Here is a 27,633-nt window from a genome sequence, read left to right on the forward strand (position 1 = left end):
GCCTGTATCTTCTGAACCCTAATCTCTCGTCGTCCCCGAGGGTGGTCGCCGGCGCGGCGGCGTCGACGGCGTCGCGACGCCGCACACGGCGACGGCGGCGACGCGCGCGCGCTCGGGTGGTGGATATATTTTCACCGCATCGCCTCTCTCGCGCGCGCGGCGTGCGGCGCTTGACGCGGTCGAGGACCACGCGCGACGGTCGCGGCGCGAATGATGGCGCTCGGATGTATGGGGACGACGACGGCGCGCGCGCGGGCGCGCGATGGTGGACGCGCGGACGCACAGGGGCGGACGCGTGGGAGGCGGGGCGTGCGATGCGTCGTGCGCGCGAACGCGCCGCGGGAGGGGACGGTGCGTGGTGATTTTCGATGACGCGCGCGGGGTGGGCAAACCCTGAGAGGCGGGCGCGGCGGGCGCGGGGGGGAGGACGGCGCGGGTGGTGGGCGGACGCGATCGTTCGACGACGATTCCGTGGCGCGAGGGCGTGTGACTGACGACGTGTGTGGCGATGATGTTGTCGCGCGCGCAGGAGCGAGCGAGCCCATTCGCGTTCACGCGGGATTTGGACGGGGTTGAGAAGCAATTGGCGGCGCTTCCCACGCCGGCGCGCCTGGGGGCGTACGGTGCGGTCGTGGCCGCGGGCGCGGCGTGCGGGAACTTTATCGGGGGCGTGATGCCGGCGAACGTGCGCGATGCGGCGAAGGTTGCGATGACGGCGGTGGTCGGCGGGGGGGCCGCGTACGGGGTCTCCGTCGCGGATAAGAAGCGATTCACCGCGGCGCCGAAGGTTTTGCTCAACGAGCTTCAAGGTCGGGATCCGCTGAGCGTGAGCCCGGAAGAAGTCGCCGCGGTCGGTGCGCGATTCGGGATCTCCAACTTTGGCCAGGCGTGCTCGACTGAATTGACGGAGCTCTACGACGTCTACCTCATGTCCCTCGTCCCGCAAGGCATGGACCCGGTGCAAGGGTGGGAAGCCGCGGCGCTCGCGCAATTCCGCGGCACGCTCGGCATCGACGACGCCTCTGCCGCGCAGGCGCACTTGGAGGCGGGTCGACGTTTGTTCAGAAAGCGCATCGAGCTCGGCTCCGCGGACAAGGACACGGATTTGGAGTCGCGCAAGGAGTTCCAAAAGCTCGTCTTCATCTCCACGCAAACCTTTGGTGAGGAGCAGGCGCGCTTCTTGCTTCCGTGGAAGCGCGTCTTCCGGGTCTCCGACGCTCAAGTTGACTTGGCGAACAGAGACAACGCGAGCCAGCTCTTGCGCACGAGCCTCAGCAACTCGAACGCCATTGCGAATGTCGACGCCGCGGCCATTGCCGCCGGCGCCGACTACAAGGCTTCGCTCAACTTGGACGACGACGCCGCGGGTGAAATCGCGCGTGATCTCGCCACGGCGCATGTCGCGGGCATCGTCAACGCCACGATCTCTTTGAACAAGGAGCGAGGCTCTGCGCGCGATGTTGCGTCGATCTGCAAGAACATTGACGAAGTGTTGGGTTACAACGCCAAGCTCGAAGCGGCGCAAGGTTCGTTCCCGGGTGTCGGTCCGGTGACCCTCTTCGGCGGTGAGTTCGAATCAAAGATGACCGAGCTCAAGGATGTTTTCAGGACCTACCTCGAGGAGGGCCTCAAGGGTTTTACTTTCAGCGCGGCGTTGAACGACAGCCTCGGCAAGCTTCGCCTCGTCTTCGGCATGGGCAACAAGGAGGCTGACGACATCATCCTCGCCTCCACCACGACGTCTTACAATTTGGCGCTTCGCGACGCCGTCAAGAGCGGCAAGTTGGAGCCGGCCGAGTCCCCGGCCAAGGTGCTTCAAGCAATGTGCGAGGGCCTTCGTTTCCCGCCGGAAGTTGCCGCGGGCATTCACGAGGAAAACTACCGCACCAAGCTCGAGTCCATCATCTCGGCGAGCAAGAAGCTCACCGACGACGACGTCGCCGCGCTCGCGCGCATTCGCAAGCTCTTGTGCGTCCCCAAGGGCGTGGTTGAGAAACTTCACTTCCAAATCTGCGGTGACGTTTACCGCACCGCCGTTCGCTCTGCGCTTTCCGTTCCGACTGAGTCCTTCACCCCGGCTCTTCGCGACCGATGCAAGCGAGTCAAGGCAGATGTTCGTCTTGACGATGAAACCGCGCTCAAGATCCTCGGTGCGGAAGCTCGCAAGCAGTTCAACGTTTACATCCGCACTTCCAAGTCCATTAGAAACAAAACTGACGCTCAAAAAGAGATTCGTAAGATGATCTTCTACAACCAAGGCGTCGTTACTCCGCTCGTGCGGGACGTGACCAAGGCGAAGGCTGAGGCGGCTGCGGAGGAGCTGGCCTCGCTCTTGAAGGAAGCGCAAGAGGCAGCGGCGAAGGAAGAAGCGGAAGAAAAGGCAGCGGCTGCCGCCGAGGCCCCCGCCGAGACTGAAGCTTCCGCCGAGTCCGAAGAACTCCGATGGGCGGGTGAAACGTCCTCCGAGGCGCCCTCCGAGGAGAAGGAAGAGGCTCCTGTGGAGGAGAAGGAGGAAGAACCCGTCGTTCAGCAAGAGGAGGAACAGTTCCAGAAGGAGATCACTCTCGCCGAGGACATGGACGTCATTACTCGTCAAGCCATGTACAGAGAGTACTTGATGTTCTGCATGACGGGTGACCAAGTCAACGCGCCGATGGGTGTTCGCATCAACATCGAGCGAGACCAGAGTGAGTTCAAGCGGTTGTCGCAGCTCGGTGAGATCCTTGGCCTCCAAATGATGGAAGTCGGCCAAGTGCACAAGGATTTGGCCGACAAGGCGTTCCGCAACCAAGCCGAACAAATGCTCGGTGACGGTCGTGGCTTGACGGCTGAACGCGCAGAAAAGCTCAAGGAGATCCAACAACAGCTCAACTTGCCGGAGCAAGAGGCTCAAAAGATCATCAAGGGCATCACTTCGCAACGTATGATGCAAAACGTCAGCCAGCAAATCTCGTCGGGTACGCTCGACGGTGCTGAGATTCGCAAGATGGCTGAGCAAGGTGTTGAAATTGAGCGCATGATTCCGGAGGACAAGCGCATGAACTTGTTCCGCAAGAATGCAGAGCGTCGTCTTGGCGACGGTACGGGTAGCGCAGACATCGACGCCCTCACCACGCAACTAGTTGAAGATCTCAAGATTGATGGCGCGAAGGCCAAGGACGAGCTCAAGAAGATCGCCGCGGATAAGAAGCGCTCTCAAATGATTCAAGGCGTCGCCGTCTTGCGTCAAAAGAAGGCCGCGGATGTCGTGTTGAGCTGCCGTAACTTGGTCGCGTGCCAATCCGTGGCGCCCGACAGTAAGCTTGAGTGGAAGGTGGAGTCCGAAGTGTTCGACATGTACTCCGTTTTCGTTCAAGAGGTTTCGGACGCGGAGGAACGCAAGGTGCTTCGAGCGGCGTTGAACATTAGCGATGACAACGCCGAAAAGCTGGAGCGCATTGTCGCCGAAGGCGCCTTCAAGTTCAGCGAGGATGCTCTCGACGAAGCTCTCTTTTAAGAGATTACACACATAGCTCATTGTTTCAACCAAATCAGATCTTTGTTGTTAATACACGCATCGGCTTACAAAAATTATCCACCAGCGACTATTTCAGGTACCCTGCTTGCTCGAGCGTCTTTACGGACAACGCGGCGACGCCCGCCACGGTCGTTGCCGCGACCGCGCCGGCGAAAAAGGGTGCTACCCCGATCCCACTGAGCGACGACGTGCTGATTGACAGACCGACGGCAGCCATGGCGCATGGTAATGCGACTTGCGAAGAGAAATCTCCTAGAAGTTTTGTAGTCTTTTTCCATCGAGGATCGTCGCGAACGCCCTCCGTGGCGTCGCCGAGTGAGCGTAATGCCGCCATGGCGATAAACGCGATCAAAAAACCAGGTATTAGAGCCGGTTTCTTCCCCACCACGCTCGCTCCCGTCTCCGAGGCGTCGCGAAACACCATCGCAAGCACCGGCACGACGACGGCTAATCCTAAATTCCTCGTCAGCTTGGTCACCGTCGCCGCCTTGAACGCCGCCTCGTCGTCGTACATTTGTTTGAATGTCATCCCCGCACCGATCACCTGCGATGTGTCGTGCACGCTGAGTCCCAAAAACACCCCCGCCGGCGTCCCACCATCCGGAAATAACCACTTCGCGACGTACGGATACGTCAACATTCCAAACGTCCCGTACGCCACGACGTTCGCCACCGCCACCCCAACCTCTCGCTCCGTCGCCGCGATCGCCGGCGCCAGCGCCCCGATCGCCGTCACTCCACATATCGAGCTCCCCGCCGCGAGCAGCGCCCCCGTCTTTCGCGTCAGTCCCTCGGTCCTCCATCCCGCCCTCCGCGCGAGCGCGCACGCCATCGGCGCCGCCACCCCCCCGGACACCACCACCCCCCCGATCGCCGGCGCCGCCGCGCGCGCCGTGTCTCCGATCTCCGTGAGCGACAACCGCGCGCCCAGGGCGGCGATGCCGAGCTTCAATCCGTCCTCCTTCACCGCGCGCACGCCCGGTTCGAGCATCGACGCGAACGTCTTCGTCCCACACGCCCGTCGCGCCGCGACGCCCAGCGCGACCGCGATCGGCGCCGCGGGCGCGAGCGCGCCGCGTCCCTCGCTCGACGTCGCCGCGCTCGCGCCGTGCGCGCACGCCGCGATCGCGCCGCACGCCAGCGCCCCGCGCGCGGCGCGCATGGTCGAGCTCTGGCGCGCGCACGCGTGTGGGCGAACAGTCTGATGGGGTGAAGAAGAGATATGTACAATTTCACCGCGTGGGCGAACAGTCTGATGGGGTGAAAAAGAGATGTGTCCAACAACGCTAAAATTTCACCGCGTGGGCGAACAGTCTGATGGGGTGAAGAAGAGATGTGTCCAACAACGCTAAAATTTCACCGTGTGGGCGAACAGTGTGACCGTTGCCCATGTGGACGAACAGGTCGACCGTTAGCCGTGTCCCGCGCCGCCGCCGCCGCCGCCGCCTCTCGCTCGCGTCGCCGCCGATCGAGGGCGCCGCGGCGACGGGCGCGCGCGGACGAACGACGCCGCCGACGCCGTCGCGCGCGGGCGCGCGCGCGCGCGGTGGCGACGACGCGGACGCGATGGATGACGATGCGACGTGGACGGCGTCGTCGCGACGGACGACGGACGACGACGACGCCGCGGCGATGCGTCGATCGAGCTCGCACGGCGACGGTCTCGATGACGCGTTGATGCGACGGTACCGACCGAGCGAGGGATTCTCGGAGACGGAGGAGACGGCTGGGGGGATGAACGAGGAGTGGTCGACGCACGCGCGCGTGCGCGCGCGGGTCGGGACGCGATGGCATCCGGTGGACGCGATCGGAACCGCGGCGTTGACGATGGTGTGGGCGGTTGGACCGGCGATGTTAGCGATGCGAGGGCTGCGAGTGGTGACGAGCGGGAGGACGAAGGATGCGCGCAGGTTTAAGCGGCGCGCGGCGCTCGCGGCGTACGTCCTGAGCGAAGTCGCGTGGTACGCCTCGCGACGAGCGGTGAAGCGGAGGTACGACGCGGACGATAATATGACGGCAGACCCTACGAGGGTTGATTTCGATCGGTTCCTTCAGCTGCGACACGACGCCGTGCGAGACTTCAAATCGTTCCTGTACGGGTGGACGAAGAGTTGGACGAACACGTGGGCGGGCGTCTCGCCTTCGTTTTACGACAAGCCAGAGTCGACGACGACGAGTCCGTCGAACTCTAGAGTGTCTACGCCAGGATTAGAGGTCCCCAGAGCGTCTACGCCGTGTCATCGCGATCACGCGAAAGATTTCCTTCGATTCGGCTTCCACGACGCGCTGAGCGCCGAGGAGATTGGCGAGCAAAAGGAGAGAGAGTTGGACCTATTCATCGAAGAGATCGAGGCGCGATGGAACGTCAAGTTCGACGATGGCGTTGAAAAGGAATCGTTTGACTTTATGTTTCACACAAAAGAAAAACTGGGTGCGCTGCATCAGCCCTTGATCTTCACCGCGTGGGTAAACGGCATCGCCGGCGTCGCGGGATTAGCGCTGCGGTCCCTGGGATTTCGAGCGTATCGAGGCGATAGCGGATGTTGGTATTGGGCAAATTGCGACGTCGTGATGGAAGATTGGAAGCAAAATCCCTCGAGAACGTTGACGAAAAAGACGCGATACGGGCGCGGACGCGAGACGAGGGAAGTGTTGTGCGGCGACATTGCAGATGAAACATCGTCGTCCGACGACGCGAAACCGATAATATTTGTGCATGGTCTGGGCGTGGGATTAGCACCATATCTTCCAAGCATCGTGCACTTGCTCAAGAGTAAACCCGGTCGGAAAATTGCGTGCGTGACGCTTCCACATATCAGTATGCGGGCGAGCAAGACGGTGCCAGAGCTCGATCAAATGGTGAGCACGGTGATGGAAATCACTAAAAAACACGCCCTGCGTTCACCGGCGCTTTATGGTCACAGTTTCGGCTCGTTTGTCGTCGCGCGTGCGTGCCAAATGTACTTTGTCAGTTCCGTCGTCCTCGTTGATCCAGTTGCCGTGTGCTTATTCCTCCCTCAGACGGTCGGGATTCTTTATCAACTGAGTAAGAGTTGGACTGAGTTTAAGAGTCGAGCGAGCGAGGGTGGTCTGAAAGTTCTCGCAGACGCGCAGTTCTGGCGAGAGGGCCGCTGGCTCATTTATTTCTTCCTACGAGACTACTTTTTACTTCGAGAGATTGGCGTTACGACGGCGCTTCGAAGAAAATTTTGGTGGGCACGATATAACATGTGGGCGGAGGACCTCCCGCCAGACTCGCTCATCGTTTTGGAATCGAACGATTTGCTTATCGACGCAGAAGCGATCGCGAGGCACGTACTGCGTCAATCCCATGCGCGAATAATTTATCAGGAAGGCTTCAGTCACGGTGAAGCGTACTTTCCTTGGGGATACGGCTTGCGGGCCGACATCGCCGAGTTCTTCGATGGATTGCCAAATGTTTCGCATTCAGCTGTGTAACATTATCGTACTTTATAGACGGCTGTTGATCAGTAGTTTTTCTCACAATCGTTGTCTTGCGTGTTACATTCTACATGCGCGTGCTTGAGATACCGTAGATGTACAAAAATTGTATTTGCACACGTGAGCAGGCTTCATCGCCACTCCGTGAAGTATTGTCGCAGCTGTTTTGGTCTGCAGCTCTTTCCCTCCTCGAGATTCAACTTTAGGCAGATTCCTTGACGGAGCTCCATCGGGAACAAGTCCGGATGGATCACGCGAGCCAACGTCTCGACTCCATCGACGAGCTGGGGTCCAGACTGACACGTCAGTTCGTGGGAGAGAATGAAGACTCGGCGCTTCTGAACGGCGGGAATGGCCCACCATCCGGGCTGACTCGCTAGATGTTCCAGTTGCTCCAAAGTCTTTTCCATCGTCTCATCCGTAGACTTTCCCAAGTAGCAAGGTGTGATGAGCAACATGTCCGGTGCGTACGACAAGACTTGTTCCCATCGCAAGCGATCAAGTGGAGCACCGGGTTCGTGTAGCTCATCGACGCCGCCAGCGATGGATTTCATCTCTGGGAGCCAGTGTCCGGCGGCGACTATGGGTTTTATCCCCTCCAGAGACATCACCTTGGGCCTTTGGTCCGCACTGGCGACGACGCGGGCGATGGTGCGCAAGCGAGATCGCAGCTGCGTAACCAAAGTGACCGCCCGGTCCTTTAGTCCGCACAAAATGCCGATTTGGAGAATGACGTCTAATACATCATTTAACGTCTTCGGCGCCACTGGAAAAATGGACGGTCTCGACGCATTCACCTCGAGCATTGCATCGTCGTCCGAATCGAATTCTGCCGTAGTCAGGAACACCTCTGCTTCATGAAGATACTTGGCTGTACCAAATCGCACATCCGTACAATCCGCGCACACGTCCGGAGTGAAAATCAGCCTCGCCTCGGCGTGACGCACGAAGTTGACGTCAAAGTACGACCACTTATCTTGTGAGCTGTTGTGCGCTTGCTTTTCTAAGCGTGTCAATGAGTTGTGGCTTGATCCATGATGCATGCTCCCCACGCTGGCCAACTCAAGATCATTCAAGGCCACACCCGAGCTTCTCCTTCGATCGCCGAGATTTGCGCTATGCTGCGGAGACATCAGCGTGGAGGAGTGTCTGGCGACAATCTTCGGATGATCCACAACACCTTCCGGAAGCACACACGCGTCTGTGATGCCGACGACACGATCTCGTAGTCCAAGCGCGTACAGAGTGTACGTCGCCGTAGGCGATAGTGAGACTATAGCTCCGACGGACTGCGGCAGAGGAAGCTGCAACTGAGACGGCGAGTGTAAGTGGTCGGGCATGACTTGAGATGCGCCAAAGTACGCGTGTAACGCGACGTCGAGCTCCGTTTGCGACTGTTTTCGCGGCAACCCTGGCAGCTTTGAAACCGCCACACCGAGAGATTGCATCGACGCCGACGATCGAGAGCGAAACATCCCTATACCCTCAGCGGAGTCCAAATCAACAGAGTACTCTCGGAAGTCGCGTGACGTCGCCCGAGAACGTCTGGGTGGCAACACGTGTTTGATCTTCTCTGGGGAGTCCGACACCGCAGAGAGCGCGCGATGCACATCCTCCTCAAACGCTCTGGTGTTTCCTTCGTAATAACGTGACACATTACCCGAAGAGATCGGAGTCAGCGGTCCAAAGCTCTTGCTCATTGTCCGGCGAGAGACCATTGCTGCGCGGTGCGCCGCCTCATACGCACTGGTCGACACTTTTCTACACGCATCGACAAAGGAATACGCCAGAGACGGATTTGCGCCAAAGTGAAGATGTATCTGCGAGACCAAAACGTTGTTCCATGCGAACCCGTCGAGCTCGACGGCGCCTTGTCCCTTTCCGAATGACTGCTCCTCTCTGACCTCGTACGTCGCGCCCCAACCGATGGCCATTTTATCTTCTGTCACGCGCATTTTGCTCGGTCTATCGCCGAAAATTTCGCTGTAGCGGAACGTTTGACCTCTTACGATTTCTCCCTCTTTGAACAAAGGGTTCCCGGGGGCGATGGTGATCTCGGCGTAACCAGTCTTCACAGAGCTCGTCAATCTCGTCGCAAACGGCGCAACGCCACACATTGATCGCGGCGAACTGCCATCCGGTGCCGACAGCGATTGCGACAGGAACATCATCCCTCCGCACTCAGCGTACACAACACCACCCGCGGTGGCAAACGCCGTCACCGCCGACCGCAAGGGTCGGTTTTTCAGAAACGCTTGTGCGTGAAACTCTGGATAACCCCCTCCAAAGATCACGCCCTGGATGTCTTGCGGTAGTGCATCGCCGCCTACGGGGCTGAAGTACACCAACTTCGCCCCAGCCTCTTCTAATTTCGTCAAGTTTTCGGGGTAGTAAAAGCAAAACGCCTCGTCTCGCGCCACCGCGATGCGAACCTCCGCTCCTGAAGCCTCTGCCTGAGCGCTGCGTTCCGCTCGCTCTTGCGCCAACTCCAGCACGGTCTCCGGGTCAACCTCAAACGTGGGCATGCACTCATACAGCGCGTCCAAATCTAAGTTTTGCTCGAGCAACATCGCCATGTGTTGAATCTGTTGTTCAATAGAATCGTCGTTCGCGGTGGCTCCCCCCGCGAAGTCGCCCGTTCCCCTCGCATCCTTCGGAATCCCTCCGAACACCTCAACGTTCGCCATCGCCGCGTCCAAGCTCTCCGTGAGGTACTTCGTGTGTGCCTCTCCGCCCGTCTTGTTGAAAACGACTCCCAAGAGGTTCAAATCGGCGTCGAACTCTTGATACCCCTTTATCATCGCCGCCACGCTCCGAGCCATGGCGTTGCAATCGACGACGAGCAAAACCCCCGCTCCCAACCACTTCGCCATCTGCGCCGTGGACCCATCCTCGGAGATTCCATCTCTTCCATCGTACAGACCCATCACACCATCGATCACGGCGACGTCGCACGTCTCCGCCTTGGCCGCCGCCGCCCGTCTCGCGTACGCCTCCGTCATCATGTACCCGTCCAGGTTCTCCGACTCCGCGCACGTCTCCCTGAGCGCCGCCCTGTGCGCGATGGGATCAACGAAATCCGCCCCAACCTTGAACGCCGCGACGGCGTGTCCCCGACGCGCGAACGCGAGCATCAACGCGCTCGCGATCGTCGTCTTCCCGACACCACTGTGCGTGCCCGCGACGACGACGACCCGCATCGCGTCCCCACCGCCGCGGTCCCACCCACGCGCGCGCGTTCGCCCCGCGCTCGAGCGCCGTCGACGCGATGTGCGCGCGTCGTCGTCGTCGTCGTCGTCCTCGCGAACGGTCGCGCGTCGAGCGATGATTCGCCTGAAGATCCCCTCGACGGCATCACTCGTACATCGCGCGATGTTAACCCCGTGTAATCGATGGAATCAGGGTTTAGGTCCCGTCGACCCAGCACGCGCGATGGACCCCGCGTGCGTCGATGGGGGTCCACCGAGGGGTCGTGACTCGTGGGAGGGTCCACGCCCGCGCGCGTAATGATGTCGCGCGCGTCGTCGACGCCGCGCGCGCACTTCGCGACGACGACCATGTTCGCGTCGACCGCGATGAGCGCGAGCGTGACGACGGCGACCGCGACGACGCGCGCGCGCGGAGGTGCGTCGACGAGCGCGCGCGGACGATGGGCGATGCCGGCGACGGCGGACGCGACGGCGACGCGCGCGTGCAGAGGGAGGGTCGGCGACGGCGACGCGCGCGGTGGGGACGGGCGCGCGGGAAGGGTGGGGGAGACGAATTTTTTTGTCGTCGATCCGTCCATCGCGCGCGGGCGGGCGACGAGGATGGGGGGCGACGGTGGAGCGATGGGGTGACGTGGAAACCCTATGGGTGGGAGAAACCCCGGAGCGCGTTCGCGCGCGGGCGGAGGGAGGCGCGTACTGACCATGGCGTGAGTTTTATCGCGCGCAGTTTCCGTCGTGACGCGAGCGAGTTTGACGCCGAAGGAGGCGAAGCGGCAACAACGTCACCGTAAGATTAGGTCCAAGGTTTGTTTTCGGCGCGGACGCGCGCGCGGGGAGCCGGCGCGCGGATGGATGCGCGAACGCGCGGATGCGCTCGCGACGGCGACCTCGACGCGATGCTCGGTTCAAGATTGACTCACACGACATCTCTTTTCGAATCACGCAGGTTTCTGGGACGTCTGAACGCCCGCGCATCTCCGTGTACAGATCCAACCAACACGTGTACGTGCAAGTGATCGACGACGAAAACCAAAAAACCATCGCCGCGCTCGGCACCATGAGCAAGTCCGTCAAGGCGGTGATCGGCGAGGAGGAGTGGAAGGGTAAAACCATCAGCGCCGCCGAGCAGGTCGGGAAGATGCTCGGCGCCGCGTGCGTCGAGAAGGGCATCACGCAAGCCGTGTTCGACCGGGGCGGATTCTTGTACCACGGCCGCGTGCGCGCGATCGCCGAGGGCGCGCGCGAGGCGGGCGTGAGCATCTGAGCCTCCTTAGCGTCGATTCGCCTCCGTCATCGCGCACGACCATTTCGCGCCCGCGTACGGCATTAGATTCATACTGTGATCACCACATAGCACCGCTCCGAGCGTCGCCGCGCCCGATCCGCCCGACGCGATCCATCTGCACGCCGTCGACGTCATCACGTCAGCACCACCCCCGCGCTGAGGCGCGTCCGCGTCTCGCTCGCGCCGCACACGCGCGGTCGCCGCACACGCGCGCGCGCGTCATGCCCGCACGCGCGCTCGACCGCGCGTCCGTCGCCTCGATCGCGCGCGCGCCCGGGACGCGACGCCCGCGCGCGACCCATCGCCTCGCCGCGATCGCGCGCGCGTCGGTCGTGCGCACATCCGTGGGCACGGCCACGGTGCGAGGGACGGTGCGAAAGCAAAACGAGGACCGATACGCGACGTGGACGAACACCCGGGGTGACGCGACGGCGCCGACGACGATCGCGAGCGTGTTCGACGGCCACGGCGGGAGCGCGGTGAGCGAGTGGTTGCGCGAGCGATTGAATGACATGATTGCGCGCGAGTGGGCCGAGGCGGAATTTTCGCTCGATGCGCTGCGAACGGCGTGTTTGAAGGCGGATAAGGAGCTGGTGCAACCGCCGGAGGGGTTCTTCGCGTCGTTCGGTGAGCGAGGCGTCGGGGGGGCGAAGTGCGGGAGCACGGCGGCGATCGTGGCGCTGTACGAGGAGGGCGGGTCGACGCGCATAGCCACCGCGAATGTCGGTGATGCGCGTATTTTGTTGATTCGCGACGGGAAGGCTGTGCAACTGAGCGTCGATCACGTGCCGGATGACGAGAATGAACGCAAGCGCATCGACCGGGGGAATCCGAATCTTCGCAAGTCGCTCGTATCCTTCACGAATGGATCTTGGCGCGTCGGCGGCGTTCTCGCGCTCTCCCGCGCGTTCGGTGACTCTTTCTTGAAGGAAAGTGGTCGCTTCGAAGGTTTGGGCGAGAGGAACGCGGATTACGGCAGTGGATTCGGCTTGAACGCCGAGCCGGATTGTTACATCGAGAGCGTGACGGAGGCGGATACGTGGATCTTGCTCTCCTCGGACGGTTTGTTCGAGAACCCCGAGCGCGGCGGTGGCGGAGGATGGAGAAACGAAGAAATCGCCGAGTATTTGGCCGCGAACACGTCGAAAGATCCGGAGGCGCTCGCGAAGGATCTCGTCGCTCAGGCGGTCGCCAAGGGAAGCACGGATGACGTCACGGTGACGCTCCTGCGACTTTGATCCCCGTCTTTGACTTCGCCTCGATTTGATTGTGAAACCAACCAAGCAATAATCACTCAACCTGTGGCCCGCACATCGCGATCGTCCCCTCGTCTCGGTCGTCTTCGCGAACGCGTACAGGAAGCGCGGATTTCCTTGCTCGTATATTACACTCGTCGGAAAACGAATATTGTTTGCGTAAGAAAAAATGCGACGAAAACTAGTCCAAGAGGTATCCCGAGATGAAGACCAAGAAGAAGAACAGCAGAGCGCCGTAAATCAGCCGCGACTTCTCCCCTTCGGTCATCGAGTTCGTTCCCAAGCCGTACCCTTGGTTTTGTTCGAAACCGGCGACGCGCTTCCCGAGAGACTTAAATTTCGCCTTCTCCGCCCCGCACGTCGGGCACCGCCAATCGTTCGGCAAATCCTTAAACTGCGTCCCAGCCGCGACCGGGTAGAAATCGTCCCCGACCTTTGGCTTGTACTCGTACATGCAGCTCTGGCACTGAAAGTCGCCCTGCCCGATCACCGCGAAGCGCTCCGCGAGCTCGGGGTTCTCCCGATCGAGGTTCGGGTTCACCCCACCCACGGATTCATACGCGTCTCTCTCTTCCTTCTCCTCCATCGGCTCCATCGCGCGCGGCGTCACGCGCGCGCGCCGGGCGTCGCCGCCGACCCGTCGCGCGACCGTCGACGTCGACGTCATCGTCTTCATCCGCGTCCGCATCTTCCCCGCGCCCGTCACCGCGCGCGCGCCGATCGACGCGCGCGCGCTCGAGGTCGCGCCGAACATCACCCCCGTCCCGCGCGCCCGTCGCCCGCGTGTGCGGCGTCGTCGCGTCGCGCGCGCGCGCGCGGTCGGTGGGTGCGTCTAAACCCTACACCGGGTGCGTCTAAACCCTACACCGCACCTCGACGTCCCGCGCGCGCGCCGTCGCGTCGAACGACGCCGCGCGCGTCGACGCGTCGACGGCGACGCGACGGTCGATCGCGCGCGCGCGCATCGACGCTCGCGCGCGCGACCGGGAGCGACGAGGACGCGCGGGAGGGAAATAATCATCGACGACGCATCGGTGACGACGCGACCGTTGCGTTGGCCCACGGACGATGCCCGGACGAACGTGGACGCGCTCGGACGTGGAGACGGTGACGACGCGAGCGCACGCGGGGGAAGATGCGTCGACGCGCGCGTCGACGAAGCGGCAGGGGAAGACGTGGACGAGGGAGGGTGGAGACGACGACGGGACGCGCGCGGCGAAGACGCCAAAGCTGCGCGCCGAGGCGCGGGCGTTCGAGCCGGCGACGCAAAAGGCGAAGCGAGAAGCCTTAGAGGCGAAGTTGAGGGCGGTCGAGCGAGAGAAGGCGGCGTTAAGAGAGGCGCTCGAGCGCGCGGCGAGGGAGAAGGCGGAGAAGAAGGAAAGGGAGGCGGCGAAGGTCGCGGAGACGGCGCGCAGGAAAGTCGCGGCGGGTAACCTCCTGAGCGGTTTTCGCGGCGTCAGGAAAACGGTGGAGGATCGGGAGGAGAAATTGGCGAAACCGGTGGAGAATGTATCTCCGGAAGAGATCGAGCGGCGCGCGGTGCGGCGCGTGCAGCTCGCAGGGACGGATTGGCAAGTTCTCGACTTGCCGCCTGGGTCACAAAAGAAGTGGATTGTGAAAAACTACCGCGACTTGGCGAAAATCCTCCACCCGGACAAGTGCTCCGCCCCGGGAGCGAAGGAGGCGTTTCAGAAACTCAACAAGGCGTACAAGGCGCTCTCGGGAGGGTGACGTCGCGTCGCCATTGTAATCAATCGCGTGTAATCATCCGCGCAAACGCAAACGCTCACTCGCCTCGTTTCGCCCAACCAACCGGTCTCCACACTTCGCGCCGCTCCGTCCGATGTCGCCCGTCGACGACCTCGCGAGCGCGTTCGCTCGCTCGACGACACTCAATCACGATCGCATCGCGTCCGATGAAGACGCGCACGCGCTCGCGCGCGCGTTCAGCGTCCCGAAGGATTTCAACGAGATTTTACAGAGCAAGTCATCGGTCGAGTTACGTCGTTGCATCGTCGACGACGACGCGTTCGACGATTTGTTGCGGTCGACGCGATCGGTAAAAGAGTCAACGGCTTTCGCGAGAGATTTAGCGAGCGAGATCGAGCGTTTGAGTGCGGAGTGCGAGAGATTGGAGCGAGACGCCGGACACCTGGCGGGACATCGCGCGGTGGTGGAGAACGGTGACCTCAGGGAGGCGGAAGAGGCGTACGGACGCGTGCGCGAGGAAGTGATTCGGAGACAGAGTACGATGAAAACGTTACCCGCGCTCGTCGCGGACGCGCGGGCGTTCGCGATGAATTTAGAGGAACAATCGCGCGCGGACGTCGCGCGCGCGACGCGAAGCAAGACCAAGTTCCTTCGCGACGCGTTGGACGATCTCATCGAGCGCTTGGTGGAGCGTCAAACCAGGGCGCATCGCGTCAAACTCATCGCCAGCATCGTCGATCCGTCCGATTGATCACGCGATCGATCAATCGTTCCATTCATCGATTAGGTAGCGCAACCGTAGGGCGTCCGAGTGGACACACAATTTCTCTTCACCGCGCCCATCGATCGCGCCCCACTCCTCGGCGTCTCGTCGTCGTCTCCTTCGCGCGTCGACACCGAAACGCGTGACGATGCACGCGAGATGCGCATCGTCGCTCTCGCGCACGAGCGCGCACGAGCGCGCACTCGGAGGCCGTGAAGCGCGAGTGGATAGCGTGCGCACGAATGCGCGTGGCGTGAAATCCTCGAAGAATCGCTCGCGTGCGCGCGTTACGGCGATCGAGGACCCCTCGCGCGTGGCCGGGAACCCGTTTGAACAAAATGCCGACGCGGCGGACGAGCGACGCGAGCTGTTCAACGATATCGCGCCCGTGTACGATCGATTGAACGACGCGTTGAGTTTGGGTTTGCACCGGGCGTGGAAGCGAGCGGCGGTGAAGTGGATCGAGTGCGGATCGGGCATGCGCGCGCTCGATGTGTGTTGTGGGTCGGGTGATGTAGCGATTAAGATGTCCACGTTTGTCGGGAGCGAAGGGAGCGTCACGGGGTTGGACTTCGCGGCGAAACAGTTGACGTTCGCCGCGGAGAAGGAGCGCGAGGAGCGATCGAGACGAGGGACGGACGCGATGGGGAAGATCGATTGGATCGAGGGAGACGCGCTGAATCTCCCGTTCGAGGACGATAGCTTCGATTGCGCGACGATCGCGTACGGGTTGCGAAACGTGAGCGATATTCCGCGAGCGATGCGTGAGCTCAGGCGCGTGGTGAGACCGGGAGCTAAGGTGGCGGTTTTGGATTTTAACAATCCCGACGACCCGACGACGGCGGCTGTGCAGGGATTCATGCTCGACAACGTCGTCGTTCCCATCGCTGATCTCAATGGTGTTGCGGCGGAGTATCGTTACCTCCGACCGAGCATCGAGAGATTTCCGCGCGGGCAGGAACAGGTTGATTTGGCGCGCGACGCGGGATTTCGCGAGGCGACGTTTTATGAGTTGCAGCCAGGCGGGTTAATGGGATGTTTAGTTTGCACGAAATAGGATTTGTGAACGAGGAAAAACGTTATTAGGTATTAGTTTTCTACTCCTCACGCGCTCAACAGGGCGGTGAAGACGAGTGGGAGCACGAGATTATCCGCGCCCTCGATGGATAGCTCGCACAGAGCCGTGCCGACGCAAGCGAAGGCAAGTCTCGTCGGGTCCACGTCGACGCCGACGTAAAGAGCGGCGACGTACGTACTCACGGCGAACGCGATTGCGCCCTCTAAGGTCTTGAACGACTTTTCGCCGAACACGCGATGTCGACCGACGGCCGAACCGACGATGGAGGCGAAGCTGTCGCCGACGCCGAGCGTGAGGACGCCCGCCCACGGAACGAGTGAGTTTTGATCGTCGCTCAGCCAAATCGGAACCGCCACACCGAGAAGCAAAGAGAAGTGATCCAAAATTAAGAGTGACACCACGGTGTCGCCGACGAACTGGGCGAAGAAAATGCTCAGTTTCCACCCGAACAATCCATGGCCGTAGTAGGCGTCGAACACGCGAGCGCACTCCAAGGCGGCGAACAACGCAAACGCCACGGTGAAAGCCACGCGAATAAGTTCCCCGTGCTCGCTATCGGGCACCAATGTCGGTGCGAACATGACAACGGCGAGGAAATGGAACGCCTTGCGTCGCATTGTGAGCGGTAACGAACGCGCGTTGTACGCCAAGCCCAACGCCGTGGCGACGCCTGTGCACCAGAGCGTCGCCAGGGACGCCAACGCGTCCGGTTTCGTCGTCGCGAAGACGTATCGAATCAATCCCGGAACCATGCCGAGCCTGGACGAGGACGTGACGCGATAGAACATCTCCGGAACCACCAGCGCGGCGGCGACGACACCGAGTTGCGTCGCGCGAGACGCCGGCTCGGCCCAGCACACCAATCGCGCGCTCGCGAGGAGAAACGCGCACCCCGCCAGGGCGTACGCCCCACCCAGCGCGCTCGCCTCCGAGTATTTCGCCGTACCCCCGACTCGTGAATCGAGCCAAATCTGCGCGCACCACTCGGCGACGACGGCGAACCCGATGGAGAGCGCCGTCGTGTCGCCCTCCGCGCTCGCTCCGTGCAACCCCCACGCGCACGCCCGCGCGCACGCGACGGCAATCGCCTCCGGAACGAACGCCCCGTTGAGCACACGCGACAACAGAACCCATCCAAAAGCTGAGATAAACGCCTTCTTCGGCGTCGCGGGCGACCACGCGTCGGCGTACGCCACCGACGCGCTCGCGCTCAGCGCTCGCGCGCGCGTTCGTCCCGCCCGCGTCGTCGACCCCCCGAGCGTCATGAGCGTTGAAATCGCGCACGTGCGTCCGATCGCGTCGTACGTGGAGTCCACCAACGACCTCCGCGTCGCCCCGAGGATCGCAAACAGCGCGCACGCGATCAAGAACCCATCGGAGACGTCGAGGGTGAAGAGCGAGCGCAAAAAACCGTTAGGGTCGCTCGACGACGTCGCGACGTCCGCACATCGCGACGCGGCGGCGAGGAGACCGATCGCGGCCGTGAGCACGGCGCGGGCTTCCCCGGGCGTGGGTGCGCGCATCGTGCGGCGCGCGCTTCGACGGAGACGACGACGACGACGACGACGTGTGCGGTGAATTAGAAACAAGAGTAGTTTGTGGACGCCGCACAACAAAAGTTTAGAAACAGCGCGCGGGCGATGGACGCGTGGGATCGCGCGCGGGACGTGCGCGCGACGGATGACGTCCGAGCGAGCGTATACGCGCGCTTACGTCGAAACGGCGCGTTCGATGACGATGTAGAGGATGTCGTGGTTGCGGAGCGCGAAGACGCGGAGACGATGGTTCGGCGCGCGTTCCGAGCGCTTCCGAGGTTTCGAATCGAGCGGTTCGATGACTTTGACGACGACGACGGAATTGAGGATGCGATTCAGGTCGTTTTAAGGTTCACATTCGGGTTTTGGTGCGAGAGCGTGCGCGTGCGACGAGCGGTCGCGGCCGCGGCGGGTGGGTGAGTGAGCGTCATCGGAGGCGCGAAATAGTAACTCGCGCCTCAGTGTGAAGCGCGCGAGCGTTTGGTTCCCACTCCGACTTCTCTGTATCTCATAGAAATGAGATTATTTGCGATACAAAGTTTCGCTCTGGTCATCGTCGTTTCGATGCTGGGACGAATTGCGAGCGCGAAGACGCGCTCGAGCTCGAGCTCGAGCTTGAGCTCGAGTTCGAGCGAACGAAGAAGTCTCATGGATGTCACGGGGTCGGCGTTTTTCGACGTCTTCGGCTTCGAACTCAGCGGCAGCGCGGTATTCGATCCCGTGTGCGAGTTCCTAAACCCATGGCTTCATCCCGACTATCAGCTCTCGGCGTGCGCGCAAGCACTTGACGAGGAAGCCGCGTACGAAGAAGAATACTCCAGCGGCGAGTACGTCATGGGTCGCGAAGAGATCTCGATCGACCAGGGTTCGTTCGAGGGTACAAACACTGGCAACGTCGCCGGGGGCGTTGGAGGTGGATTTGTCGGCGGCGTCGCCGGAGGTTCCGCCGGATTCATCGGCGGCGGCCTCGGCGGCGGCGTCGCGGGACGATAAATCTGCTAGGTGGATAGAACGTCGGTGGATAGCACGTCGTTCGGTCGTAATGATAACGAATTGAATAACGCATACGTACGCTCGGCGTCTACGTTTACAGCGTGACAGGCGATGTGGGGCTGATTAATTAGAAGAATGTGGTTTTTACACGTCACGTCGCTCGACGTCTGCTAGAACTCAGAGAAGCTTCCTTTTAGTCCGAAGAAACCTTTTGGCCTCTCTCCGCCGCGATTGCCGTCTGAACCGCCATCGGAACTGCCTCGTATCTAGCAAGCTTCATGGAGTAGTTAGCACGTCCCTTAGTCATACCGCGCAACTTGGAGACGTAGTTGAACATTTCCGCAAGCGGAACAAACGCCTTGACCGTCTTCAATCCACCCGGGTTCTCGCCGAGCTCGGAAATTTGGCCACGACGAGAGTTCAAGTCACCAATGACGTCACCCATGGATTCTTCCGGGGTGATGACATCGACTTCCATCATCGGCTCGAGGAGCTTGGGCGCACACTTGGAGATGCCTTCGCGGAACGCACCCTTGGCGGCGAGTTCGAACGCCATGACGGAAGAATCGACATCGTGGTAAGCACCATCGAACAAGGTGGCACGAACGTCGACAACCGGGAAACCAGCGATGGTACCCGAGCCCATCATTTGCTCGAGGCCGCTCGACACACCCGGGATGTATTCCTTCGGCACGGAACCACCCTTGAGGTCGGTGGTGAACTCGAAACCGGAGCCCGGCTCGAGCGGTTCAAACTTAATTTGAACCTCGGCGTACTGACCGGAACCACCGGATTGCTTCTTGTGCGTGTACTTGACAGATGCCGGCTTGGAGATGGACTCGCGGTAGTTGACTTGAGGCGCGCCGACATTGGCTTCAACCTTGAATTCGCGCTTGAGGCGGTCGACGATGATTTCCAGGTGGAGCTCGCCCATACCTTCAATGACGGTTTGGTTGGTTTCTTCATCGCGAGTAAAGTGGAAGGACGGATCTTCTTGCGCGAGCTTAATCAGACCGGTGGACATCTTTTCGACGTCAGCCTTGGTCTTCGGCTCGATGGCAACCTTGATGACCGGATCCGGGAACTCCATGCGCTCGAGGATGATGGGGTTGGACTGGTCACAGAGGGTATCACCCGTGGTCGTGTCCTTGAGACCGGCGACGGCGACGATGTCACCAGTACGCGCTTCCTTCACGTCTTCACGAGCGTTGGCGTGCATTTCGAGGAGACGGCCGATGCGCTCCTTCTTACCCTTGACGGAGTTGTACGTGTAGGTGCCGGTCTGGAGGACACCGGAGTACACGCGGGTGAAGGTGAGCGAACCGACGAACGGATCGGTCATGACCTTGAAGGCCAACGCAGAGAAGGATTCGTCATCGGACGCCTTGCGCGAGAGCTTCTTCTCGGCATCGTCGACTTCAGAGCCGACGACAGGCGGGACGTCGGTCGGCGCCGGCAAGTACGCGAGAACGGCGTCAAGCATCGGTTGGACACCCTTGTTCTTGAACGCAGAGCCGCACAACACCGGGACGAAGGCGAGCGCGCACGTACCCTTACGGATGCAGGCGCGAATCTCGTCTTCAGTCGGTTCTTCTCCTTCGAGGTACTTCATCATGACGTCGTCGTCTTGCTCGACGACGATTTCAATCATGTTGGCGCGCATTTCCTCAGCCTTGTCCTTGAGGTCGGCCGGGATGTCGAGGACGTCCCAGCTCGCGCCGAGCTCTTCACCCTTCCAGACGAGCGCCTTCATGGTGATGAGATCGATGACGCCTTCAAATTCTTCGGCCGCACCGATCGGGATTTGGAGCGGGCACGGTCGAGCACCAAGGTTCTTGACAATCATGTCGACGGTGCGGTAGAAGTTGGCGCCCATGCGGTCCATCTTGTTGACGTAACAGAGACGGGGCACGCGGTACTTGTCGGCTTGACGCCAGACGGTCTCGGATTGCGGTTCAACACCGGCGACGGAGTCGAAGAGGCAGATGGCACCGTCGAGCACGCGAAGCGCACGTTCGACTTCGAGCGTGAAGTCGACGTGGCCCGGGGTATCAATGATGTTGATGCGGTGGTCCTTCCACGCGCAAGTGGTGGCGGCGGAGGTAATGGTGATACCACGCTCTTGTTCTTGTTCCATCCAGTCCATCGTGGCGGCGCCTTCGTGCACCTCACCAATCTTGTGCGAGCGACCGGTGTAGTACAGAATGCGCTCCGTCGTCGTCGTCTTACCGGCGTCGATGTGGGCCATGATACCGATGTTACGGTACTTTTCGAGCGGCACGGCGCGTTCGCCCGCTTCATCGCCCTTGGCGGCGCGGATCACGCGGGAGCCGCGTTGCGCCTTTTGAGTAGTCTGTCGAGTAACACGAAGTAGTTCACACAGGTCAGTCTCCGCGTCGAGGTGTTCGATTCCGATTCGGTTCGGGTCACCCTCCGAGCCCGACGTCTTGGATTTCCAACCGAAGAGCGCTCGACCGACGACGGGGCATCGCGCGTAATTTTCCTCCGCGCCATCTACCCCTCGTCACCGCCCTCGAGCCCTCGCGTCGTCGCGAACGCCCACGCGCGATGGCGCAGCGCGGATAAGACGACCCGGCGGCGGCGTCGAGCATCCATCGGCGTCTCCGGCCGCGCCACCACCCCACGCGGGATCACGACCGCGGCGAAGACGCGCATAAAAATCCCCTCCGTCCCACCCCCCCCCGCTCGACCATCACCCGCGCGCGCGATCGCGCGCGCGCCGTCTTCGCCCCGCTCGACGCGGCGGTGACGTCGCGCCTTCGCATCCACCGTCCCGCGCGCGGTCGTCCGATCCATCACCGCGCGCGATCGCGTCGAGGTCGAGGTGAAAAAACGTACCTTTTGCGTCACGCGCGTGGGCGCGACGGCGCCGCGAGCGGCGAGGGCGGAGGCGGCGGACATGTCTGCGCGTGCGCCGTGTGACGTCGCGCGACGCCCGCGGGTGGGCCACGATCGAGAGGGGGGACTGTGCGCGGAGTCACGACCCATCATGCGTCACACGTCGTCGATCGGGGCTTCGCATGCGCACTACGACGAACGCGCCGCGGGTGGTTTTTTATCCATGTCGCGAGGGTTTAGGGTTTCGCGAACATCGCCCGCGACCCGCGCGCGCGGCACACGCATGCGCGCGGTCGCGATCGCCGCGCTCGCGCTCTCGTGCGCGCGTTCGGTCGCGGCGGAGACGCGAGAGGGCTCGGGATCGATCGCTCGATCGCTCGAACGCGCCGGCGTCGGGGCTCGATCGAGCGGGGCGTCGAGAAAGGCTGCGTACGGGGCGCGGCGACGACGGGAGGTCAGCGCTCGAGCGTCGTCGATGAGTGGGACCACGCACCCGGCGCCGATCGTGGTCGAACCGCGGAACGGCGCGGCGGATAGCGCGTTCATAATGCTCCACGGATTAGGGGACACGGGACACGGATGGGCGGGCGCGGCGACGCAGATTCCGTCTCGGGGCGCGGCGCGCGTTCGGTGGATCTTTCCCACGGCGCGAACGGTGCCGGTGACGCTGAACGGGGGGATGCGCATGACGGCGTGGTTTGATCTCAACGCCCTGGACGAGGCGTCGATCGTGGACGATCGGAAGATGATCGAGGAGAGCGCGGCGTACGTTGACGCGCTCGTGCGAGAGCAAATCGCCAAAGGCATCCCGAGTGAAAAGATCGTCGTCGGTGGGTTCTCTCAGGGAGGTGTCATCGCGCTCACCGCGGCGCTGCGTTCGGAGGTCAAACTCGCGGGGTGCGTCGCGCTGTCCACGTATCTCGCCCTTCGCGAGGACTATCCGGGAAAATTTGGCCCGCACGCGAAGGACACGAAGATTTTGCAAGGGCACGGCACGCACGATATGGTGTTGCAGTACCAGTACGGGAAGAAATCCGCGGAGTACTTGCAATCACTCGGCCTGAGCGTGGATTTCAAGACGTACGCGGGGATGCAACACTCGGCGTGTGCGGAGGAGTTTGACGACTTATCCGACTACTTGAAGACTGTGTTAGCCTGAGCGGCGAGCGTCACGTATTACAGTATTGTACACAACTAATAAATGCTATCGACTAATGATGATGTGAGCTATTTACCACCAGCCTTCGGCGCCGCGGTCTTATCACTCGACTCTTCCGCGCCCACGATCGCCTCCTTCTCGACGGAGCGCTGAATTTCCGACTTGTTGAAGTCATCGTGCATGTTCCAGTCCGGAATGAACAAGTAGATGAGAGGAATGGCGAAGAGTGGTAACGCGACGCCAGACACGACCAACAGAGGAATCAACTGGTCAAAGTTGCATTCACCCTCCACCAGGTCGGTGTGTATGCCTGCGTACGTCATCGCGCTAGCGCCCACAGTCGCGGAAATAGCGTGGCCGATGTTCACGATTCCGGCGAGCAGGGTGAACATTGTGCACTCGATTTCCTTATCGACCACCTTTGAGAGCACCGCAGCGGCGGGCATGTATGTCATCACGAGGGCGATGCCCTCAATGACGCTTTCGCCGAGCACGTAGGCGCTTCTGTCGTCGATTCCCATTTTAACATTCAGGCGCAAGATGATCCAGACATCAGTCAGCTTGGCAAAAATCTTTGCCAAGGAGTTGATGAGGAAGACTAATCTGATTTTCGACCGACTGAAGTATTGCTGAAAAACCCAAATCCCGATCGCTTGTGCTAAAAGAGCGAATGAGAAGGTGATGACGTTGTAGAAGACGTAGCTGAAGTGTGGTCCGTTCGGGACGCACGTGCTGTCCGTCGTGTACCAATACGCCTTCGCCTGCTTCACGTTCACGCATAAAAATCGCTCTATGGCGACAAATATGAGCAAGCACGCCGCTCGTTTCTCCAAGAAAATCCAAAGTGAGCTAATGATGATGAGCATTATGGCTGTACAACATAAAAATGTGAGCCCAAAGTTGCGCTCAAAATCATCCACGAGCTGCATCGAAACGGTGCAGATTGACATGATCGTAACGGTGAATGTGACCGCCATCAAATTCCAGTGCTTTTGAGCCAGCGCGTGCGTGTTGAAGCCCTCCTTCACGGGATCTTCCGGCATCATTCCGAACCCACTGACGAAGATGAGTTGTACCGCGCACGGAAGCGCCAGCCAAAATATCATCTTATAGTTACCCTTCTCCAGACCCGTCCACGCCGAGAGCGTCCCTAGCAAGCTCCCAATAGTTACCATGAACCAATCCCACGACATCAAATCACCCCCAACGTGCTGATTCAGCGACATTGCCTCGAACACCCGCGCCCCGACCAATGTGTCCGAAAACGCAAACAGAACGTTCACCGCCATCACCAACCCGGTGTACTCCATGTTATCCTCCGGTTGGAAGTCTTTGGTCGCTAGAAAGTAAATCGCCACCGACCCAACAGAGGCGACGAAGGCTATGTAGTACCGCTTTCGATATCTGAATATCGGCGTTGTGTCCGTCACCAGCCCGACGAGCGGTTTGATCATCCACGGGAACATTGCCAGAACTTCGAACCGTTGGAACGCCTGAGCGGTGAACTTCAAGTACTGCTGCGCGTACGGCAAAAACGTCGTCTGCACCAAGTGCCTCGCCGCGCCCTTGACGAGGAAATTCGACGAGACGAGGAAAAGTAGGATTTGCAATCCGAACACCCTTCGAAGTCGCGAAGTGAACCCATAGAGCGAGCCGTATTCGTCGCGCTTTGCCGTAAGACCGTCGCCGTCGCGAGGTGACGTCCCACCACCATAGTCGCCGTCGTCCGAGCGGACGACGGTCGACATGACGGCAGCGCGAGCGTCAGTGACGGTTGGCAAAAAGAGTGGGTGTTCAGTTGCTCAGTATCGAGCGCAGGAGCGAAACGGCGACAAACGTCGATTCTATGAGTGTTTAACGTCGACTAAAATTTCTATGAATGATATCTACTTCGCTAACAAGGGCGCACGCTCGGAGTTTGACTCGTCATTCTCGGGTCTGCCCGTTTCCAGGTTCACGGTGTCCTGCATGTTGATGTTCGGGACGAAGATGAACGTGAGTGGTATGGCGGTGAGCGGCATGAGCATGCCAAAGTACAGGATGAGATTCGGCAGTTGCGAGAAATCGCAAGAACCCTCGATTCCCTCTTTCATGATGTCCGTCTTGATGCCCATGTAGTCCATCGCGAAGACACCAAGCGCTGACGATAGCGAGCTCCCGAGGTTGTTGAAGCTCGCTAAAATGGCAAACATCGTCGCTTCCATATTCTTCGGGCACATCTTCGACATCAGCACCACGCTCGGCATTGCTGCCATCATCCCAACCATCGGCTCCAAGATGGTGTCGCCTACTAAATAAAACGTCTTGTCCGGGATGCCCCAGTCTAAGTTCCAACGCTTGACCATGGCATAGTCACCGAGGCTCGCAAACGAGCTCAGAATGGCCGACATCCAGAACGTAAACCGGACGTTTGCGTTCGAGAAGAACACCTGGAACAAGTACACACCTATACCTGTACACACGCGCGCGATGATGGCGGTATACACGGAGAAGAAGAGGTAGTCAAATTGCGGTCCTCCCGGATTGCACTTGTTGCCCACCGTGAACCAATAACTCATGGCGCTCCCGAACGACACGCTGGTGACGCTCGTAAGAAACAAAAAGAACGTCACGTTTGCGACGGGTCGTGGTAACGCGGCGTAAATGCAGATGCTCAGTATCACCGTGATGCTGACTGTGATGATCAAATCTACATATTTGTTCTCCAGTTCAAAAAATTGCACGCCGGCGATGAGCAAGCACATGAGTGCCATGAAGATCGAAAGCGTGAACACTCTCCAGTTTTCTCGCCACAAAGCTTCCCCATACTCCTTCTTTCCCGTCTCTAACGCACTCTCGGCGTCCTTCGATTCGCTCTCCTCGCTCGATCCTACCTTCTTCTCGGGCAGCCACCCGGCGAAAGAGGTGTACAGCGCCTGCGCGCTCAGTGGCACCGCAATAAACATCATCGAGCGATAGTCCTTGTACTTGATGGAAAAGAAGCTGCACGCGGTGCTAAAAATTGATCCCAAGGTGATGCATAACCACACAAAGCTCACCATATCGCTCGATCTCTTCGGTTTCTCTCGCATGCGTTCCGTGTACGCTCCCTCCGTCAACAAATCCGCCGTCGCTACCTGGGTGTTGATCGCGACCAGGGCTATGACGTACGATATCCCCATTCCCGGTCGCATCTCCGTCCCTGCTAAGTAACAAATCGCCGCGAAGCCGATCGCGGACGCCCCCACGATGTAGTACCGCTTGTGATACCCGCCGATCGGGAACAAATCGCTCACCATGCCCATCACCGGTTTCACCGTCCACGGAAACATGGCGACGATGGAGTATCGCTGCATCTGTACAGCGGTAAACTTTAAGTATTGCTGCGCGTAAGGCAGCGCAGACGTCCCTATGAGCTGCATGAGCGCCCCCTTGAGACCGAACATCACTGAAAATATAAACTTGAGCAACGAGTCACCGAACGTGCGTCTCAAGGCGCGGAGCTCGGCGAGCGGGTTCGCGCGCTCGCGACGCTCGGTTCGGGCGTCCACGACGGCATCGTCCTCCTCGTCCGAGCCGCCGCCGTCGTCGACGGTCATGACCGCCGCCGACGCGCGCGTGCGCGGTGACGTCTGCGGTGTTTGATGGTGTTGGGGGCTCTTCGGAGGCGTTTCATCGCGACGGTGGACGCGGACACTGCGCGTCTTCGACGAGGCGCGATCGAGGCCGAGGAAAGAGCTACAACGAAACAGTATTACAATCTATATTAATTCTTCCTCACAGCTCGAAAAAGAGTCGAACGAGACCTTTGAGGTAGCCGACGATTTCAGACGCGCCCAGTTTGGACTCTCCGTACATGCGGTCGACGAACGTAATGGGAACCTCTCCGACGGACATGCCAGACTTTTTTGCCCTAACAATGATCTCCATCTGAAACACGTATCCCTTAGATCCCGAGCTCGCCACCAAAGTCTCGAGCGCATTCTTTTTGTAGCACCGGAAGCTTCCCGTGAGGTCGCTCGCGCCAGGCGCGAGCATGACGCGCGCCAAGTAGTTGGCGCCTCTGCTCGTCAATTTCCTACGAAAATCCCATCCGTGTACCCCCCCACCCGGAAGATAGCGCGTGCCCGACACCACGTCCAAGTCTCTCTCCCGCCTCAGCTTCAAAAACTTCCCTATATCCCTCGGATGGTGACTCAGGTCGGCGTCCATGATGACGATCTCCTCCCCGCGCGCCAATTTCAATCCGTGCGCGTACGCCGTCCCCAACCCCAACTTCCCCGGTCGTTCGCTCAGAATCAACAACGGATCGTCATACGCCGCTCGCAATCGCCTGACCACGTCCGCGGTGCCATCCGGGGAGTTATCGTCCACGATCACAATCTCCCACTTCCCGCGCGCGTCCGCGAACGCGTCTTCGCTCTCGCGAATCAATCGATACAACACCCCGATGTTCTCCCGCTCCTCGTACGTGGGGACGATCACCGTGACCGAGATCGCGGTCGTCGTCGACCTCCCTGTCGCGCGCGCCATGCGCGCCGTCGTGCCGTCGCCGCGTCCGTCGCGTCGCCGCGAGGGCGTCACCAGCGCTTCCCGAGTGTGTGCGTCACCAGCGCTTCCCGAGAATGTGTGCGCACAGGACCCGACGTCGATTCCACGCGCGTCGACGAATCGGCGCGCGCGGCGTCGACGACGACGCGCGCGCGACGCCATGGACGCGCGCGATGCGGACCTCGCGACGAGCGACGCGTCGGCGAGCGATGGCGGCACCGAGGAGGGGGCGCGCGGGCGTGCGCGCGAGCGAGCCGCGGGTGTTACGACGACGGAC

At 60.7% G+C, this 27,633-nt stretch overlaps 17 protein-coding genes across 17 annotated transcripts; 9 read left to right on the forward strand and 8 right to left on the reverse strand.

The window, feature by feature from the left end:
* Positions 1–210: 210 nt before the first annotated feature.
* On the forward strand, positions 211–3,496 carry OT_ostta07g04410 (unnamed product; the record flags this gene model as incomplete). The annotated part of the gene is made up of 2 exons (XM_022983897.1): positions 211–351; positions 530–3,496. 2 exons carry the CDS (start codon positions 211–213, stop codon positions 3,494–3,496), a joined length of 3,108 nt encoding a protein of 1,035 aa, XP_022839519.1.
* Positions 3,497–3,584: 88 nt separating this feature from the next.
* Positions 3,585–4,679, reverse strand: OT_ostta07g04420 (Uncharacterised protein family UPF0324,prokaryote; the record flags this gene model as incomplete). The annotated part of the gene is made up of 1 exon (XM_022983898.1): positions 3,585–4,679. One exon carries the CDS (start codon positions 4,677–4,679, stop codon positions 3,585–3,587), a length of 1,095 nt encoding a protein of 364 aa, XP_022839520.1.
* Positions 4,680–5,083: 404 nt separating this feature from the next.
* On the forward strand, positions 5,084–6,976 carry OT_ostta07g04430 (unnamed product; the record flags this gene model as incomplete). The annotated part of the gene is made up of 1 exon (XM_003080488.2): positions 5,084–6,976. The coding sequence occupies one exon, from the start codon at positions 5,084–5,086 to the stop codon at positions 6,974–6,976; it is 1,893 nt and encodes a 630-aa protein (XP_003080536.2).
* Positions 6,977–7,110: 134 nt separating this feature from the next.
* On the reverse strand, positions 7,111–10,179 carry OT_ostta07g04440 (CobB/CobQ glutamine amidotransferase; the record flags this gene model as incomplete). Its single annotated transcript, XM_003080489.1, has 1 exon — positions 7,111–10,179. One exon carries the CDS (start codon positions 10,177–10,179, stop codon positions 7,111–7,113), a length of 3,069 nt encoding a protein of 1,022 aa, XP_003080537.1.
* Positions 10,180–10,536: 357 nt separating this feature from the next.
* Positions 10,537–11,452, forward strand: OT_ostta07g04450 (Ribosomal protein L18, bacterial-type; the record flags this gene model as incomplete). The annotated part of the gene is made up of 3 exons (XM_022983899.1): positions 10,537–10,603; positions 10,916–10,992; positions 11,135–11,452. 3 exons carry the CDS (start codon positions 10,537–10,539, stop codon positions 11,450–11,452), a joined length of 462 nt encoding a protein of 153 aa, XP_022839521.1.
* A 242-nt stretch (positions 11,453–11,694) lies between these two features.
* OT_ostta07g04460 (Protein phosphatase 2C) lies at positions 11,695–12,711 on the forward strand (the record flags this gene model as incomplete). The annotated part of the gene is made up of 1 exon (XM_003080492.1): positions 11,695–12,711. The coding sequence occupies one exon, from the start codon at positions 11,695–11,697 to the stop codon at positions 12,709–12,711; it is 1,017 nt and encodes a 338-aa protein (XP_003080540.1).
* A 199-nt stretch (positions 12,712–12,910) lies between these two features.
* Positions 12,911–13,324, reverse strand: OT_ostta07g04470 (Rubredoxin-type fold; the record flags this gene model as incomplete). Its single annotated transcript, XM_003080493.1, has 1 exon — positions 12,911–13,324. One exon carries the CDS (start codon positions 13,322–13,324, stop codon positions 12,911–12,913), a length of 414 nt encoding a protein of 137 aa, XP_003080541.1.
* A 473-nt stretch (positions 13,325–13,797) lies between these two features.
* On the forward strand, positions 13,798–14,460 carry OT_ostta07g04480 (DnaJ domain; the record flags this gene model as incomplete). Its single annotated transcript, XM_003080494.1, has 1 exon — positions 13,798–14,460. The coding sequence occupies one exon, from the start codon at positions 13,798–13,800 to the stop codon at positions 14,458–14,460; it is 663 nt and encodes a 220-aa protein (XP_003080542.1).
* A 112-nt stretch (positions 14,461–14,572) lies between these two features.
* OT_ostta07g04490 (unnamed product) lies at positions 14,573–15,190 on the forward strand (the record flags this gene model as incomplete). The annotated part of the gene is made up of 1 exon (XM_003080495.1): positions 14,573–15,190. One exon carries the CDS (start codon positions 14,573–14,575, stop codon positions 15,188–15,190), a length of 618 nt encoding a protein of 205 aa, XP_003080543.1.
* Positions 15,191–15,350: 160 nt separating this feature from the next.
* OT_ostta07g04500 (UbiE/COQ5 methyltransferase) lies at positions 15,351–16,259 on the forward strand (the record flags this gene model as incomplete). Its single annotated transcript, XM_003080496.1, has 1 exon — positions 15,351–16,259. One exon carries the CDS (start codon positions 15,351–15,353, stop codon positions 16,257–16,259), a length of 909 nt encoding a protein of 302 aa, XP_003080544.1.
* Positions 16,260–16,306: 47 nt separating this feature from the next.
* OT_ostta07g04510 (Phosphatidate cytidylyltransferase) lies at positions 16,307–17,803 on the reverse strand (the record flags this gene model as incomplete). Its single annotated transcript, XM_003080497.2, has 1 exon — positions 16,307–17,803. The coding sequence occupies one exon, from the start codon at positions 17,801–17,803 to the stop codon at positions 16,307–16,309; it is 1,497 nt and encodes a 498-aa protein (XP_003080545.2).
* A 660-nt stretch (positions 17,804–18,463) lies between these two features.
* OT_ostta07g04520 (unnamed product) lies at positions 18,464–18,808 on the forward strand (the record flags this gene model as incomplete). The annotated part of the gene is made up of 1 exon (XM_003080499.2): positions 18,464–18,808. One exon carries the CDS (start codon positions 18,464–18,466, stop codon positions 18,806–18,808), a length of 345 nt encoding a protein of 114 aa, XP_003080547.2.
* Positions 18,809–19,001: 193 nt separating this feature from the next.
* On the reverse strand, positions 19,002–21,730 carry OT_ostta07g04530 (Translation elongation/initiation factor/Ribosomal, beta-barrel; the record flags this gene model as incomplete). The annotated part of the gene is made up of 2 exons (XM_022983901.1): positions 19,002–21,161; positions 21,668–21,730. The coding sequence occupies 2 exons, from the start codon at positions 21,728–21,730 to the stop codon at positions 19,002–19,004; spliced, it is 2,223 nt and encodes a 740-aa protein (XP_022839522.1).
* An 88-nt stretch (positions 21,731–21,818) lies between these two features.
* On the forward strand, positions 21,819–22,826 carry OT_ostta07g04540 (Phospholipase/carboxylesterase/thioesterase; the record flags this gene model as incomplete). Its single annotated transcript, XM_003080501.2, has 1 exon — positions 21,819–22,826. One exon carries the CDS (start codon positions 21,819–21,821, stop codon positions 22,824–22,826), a length of 1,008 nt encoding a protein of 335 aa, XP_003080549.2.
* A 68-nt stretch (positions 22,827–22,894) lies between these two features.
* Positions 22,895–24,574, reverse strand: OT_ostta07g04550 (Biopterin transport-related protein BT1; the record flags this gene model as incomplete). Its single annotated transcript, XM_003080502.1, has 1 exon — positions 22,895–24,574. One exon carries the CDS (start codon positions 24,572–24,574, stop codon positions 22,895–22,897), a length of 1,680 nt encoding a protein of 559 aa, XP_003080550.1.
* Positions 24,575–24,712: 138 nt separating this feature from the next.
* OT_ostta07g04560 (Biopterin transport-related protein BT1) lies at positions 24,713–26,404 on the reverse strand (the record flags this gene model as incomplete). The annotated part of the gene is made up of 1 exon (XM_003080503.1): positions 24,713–26,404. One exon carries the CDS (start codon positions 26,402–26,404, stop codon positions 24,713–24,715), a length of 1,692 nt encoding a protein of 563 aa, XP_003080551.1.
* Positions 26,405–26,582: 178 nt separating this feature from the next.
* Positions 26,583–27,338, reverse strand: OT_ostta07g04570 (Glycosyl transferase, family 2; the record flags this gene model as incomplete). Its single annotated transcript, XM_003080504.1, has 1 exon — positions 26,583–27,338. One exon carries the CDS (start codon positions 27,336–27,338, stop codon positions 26,583–26,585), a length of 756 nt encoding a protein of 251 aa, XP_003080552.1.
* Positions 27,339–27,633: the final 295 nt, after the last annotated feature.

The sequence above is a fragment of the Ostreococcus tauri genome (assembly GCF_000214015.3).
Source record: "Ostreococcus tauri WGS project CAID00000000 data, contig chromosome 07, whole genome shotgun sequence".
Lineage (NCBI taxonomy): Eukaryota > Viridiplantae > Chlorophyta > Mamiellophyceae > Mamiellales > Bathycoccaceae > Ostreococcus > Ostreococcus tauri.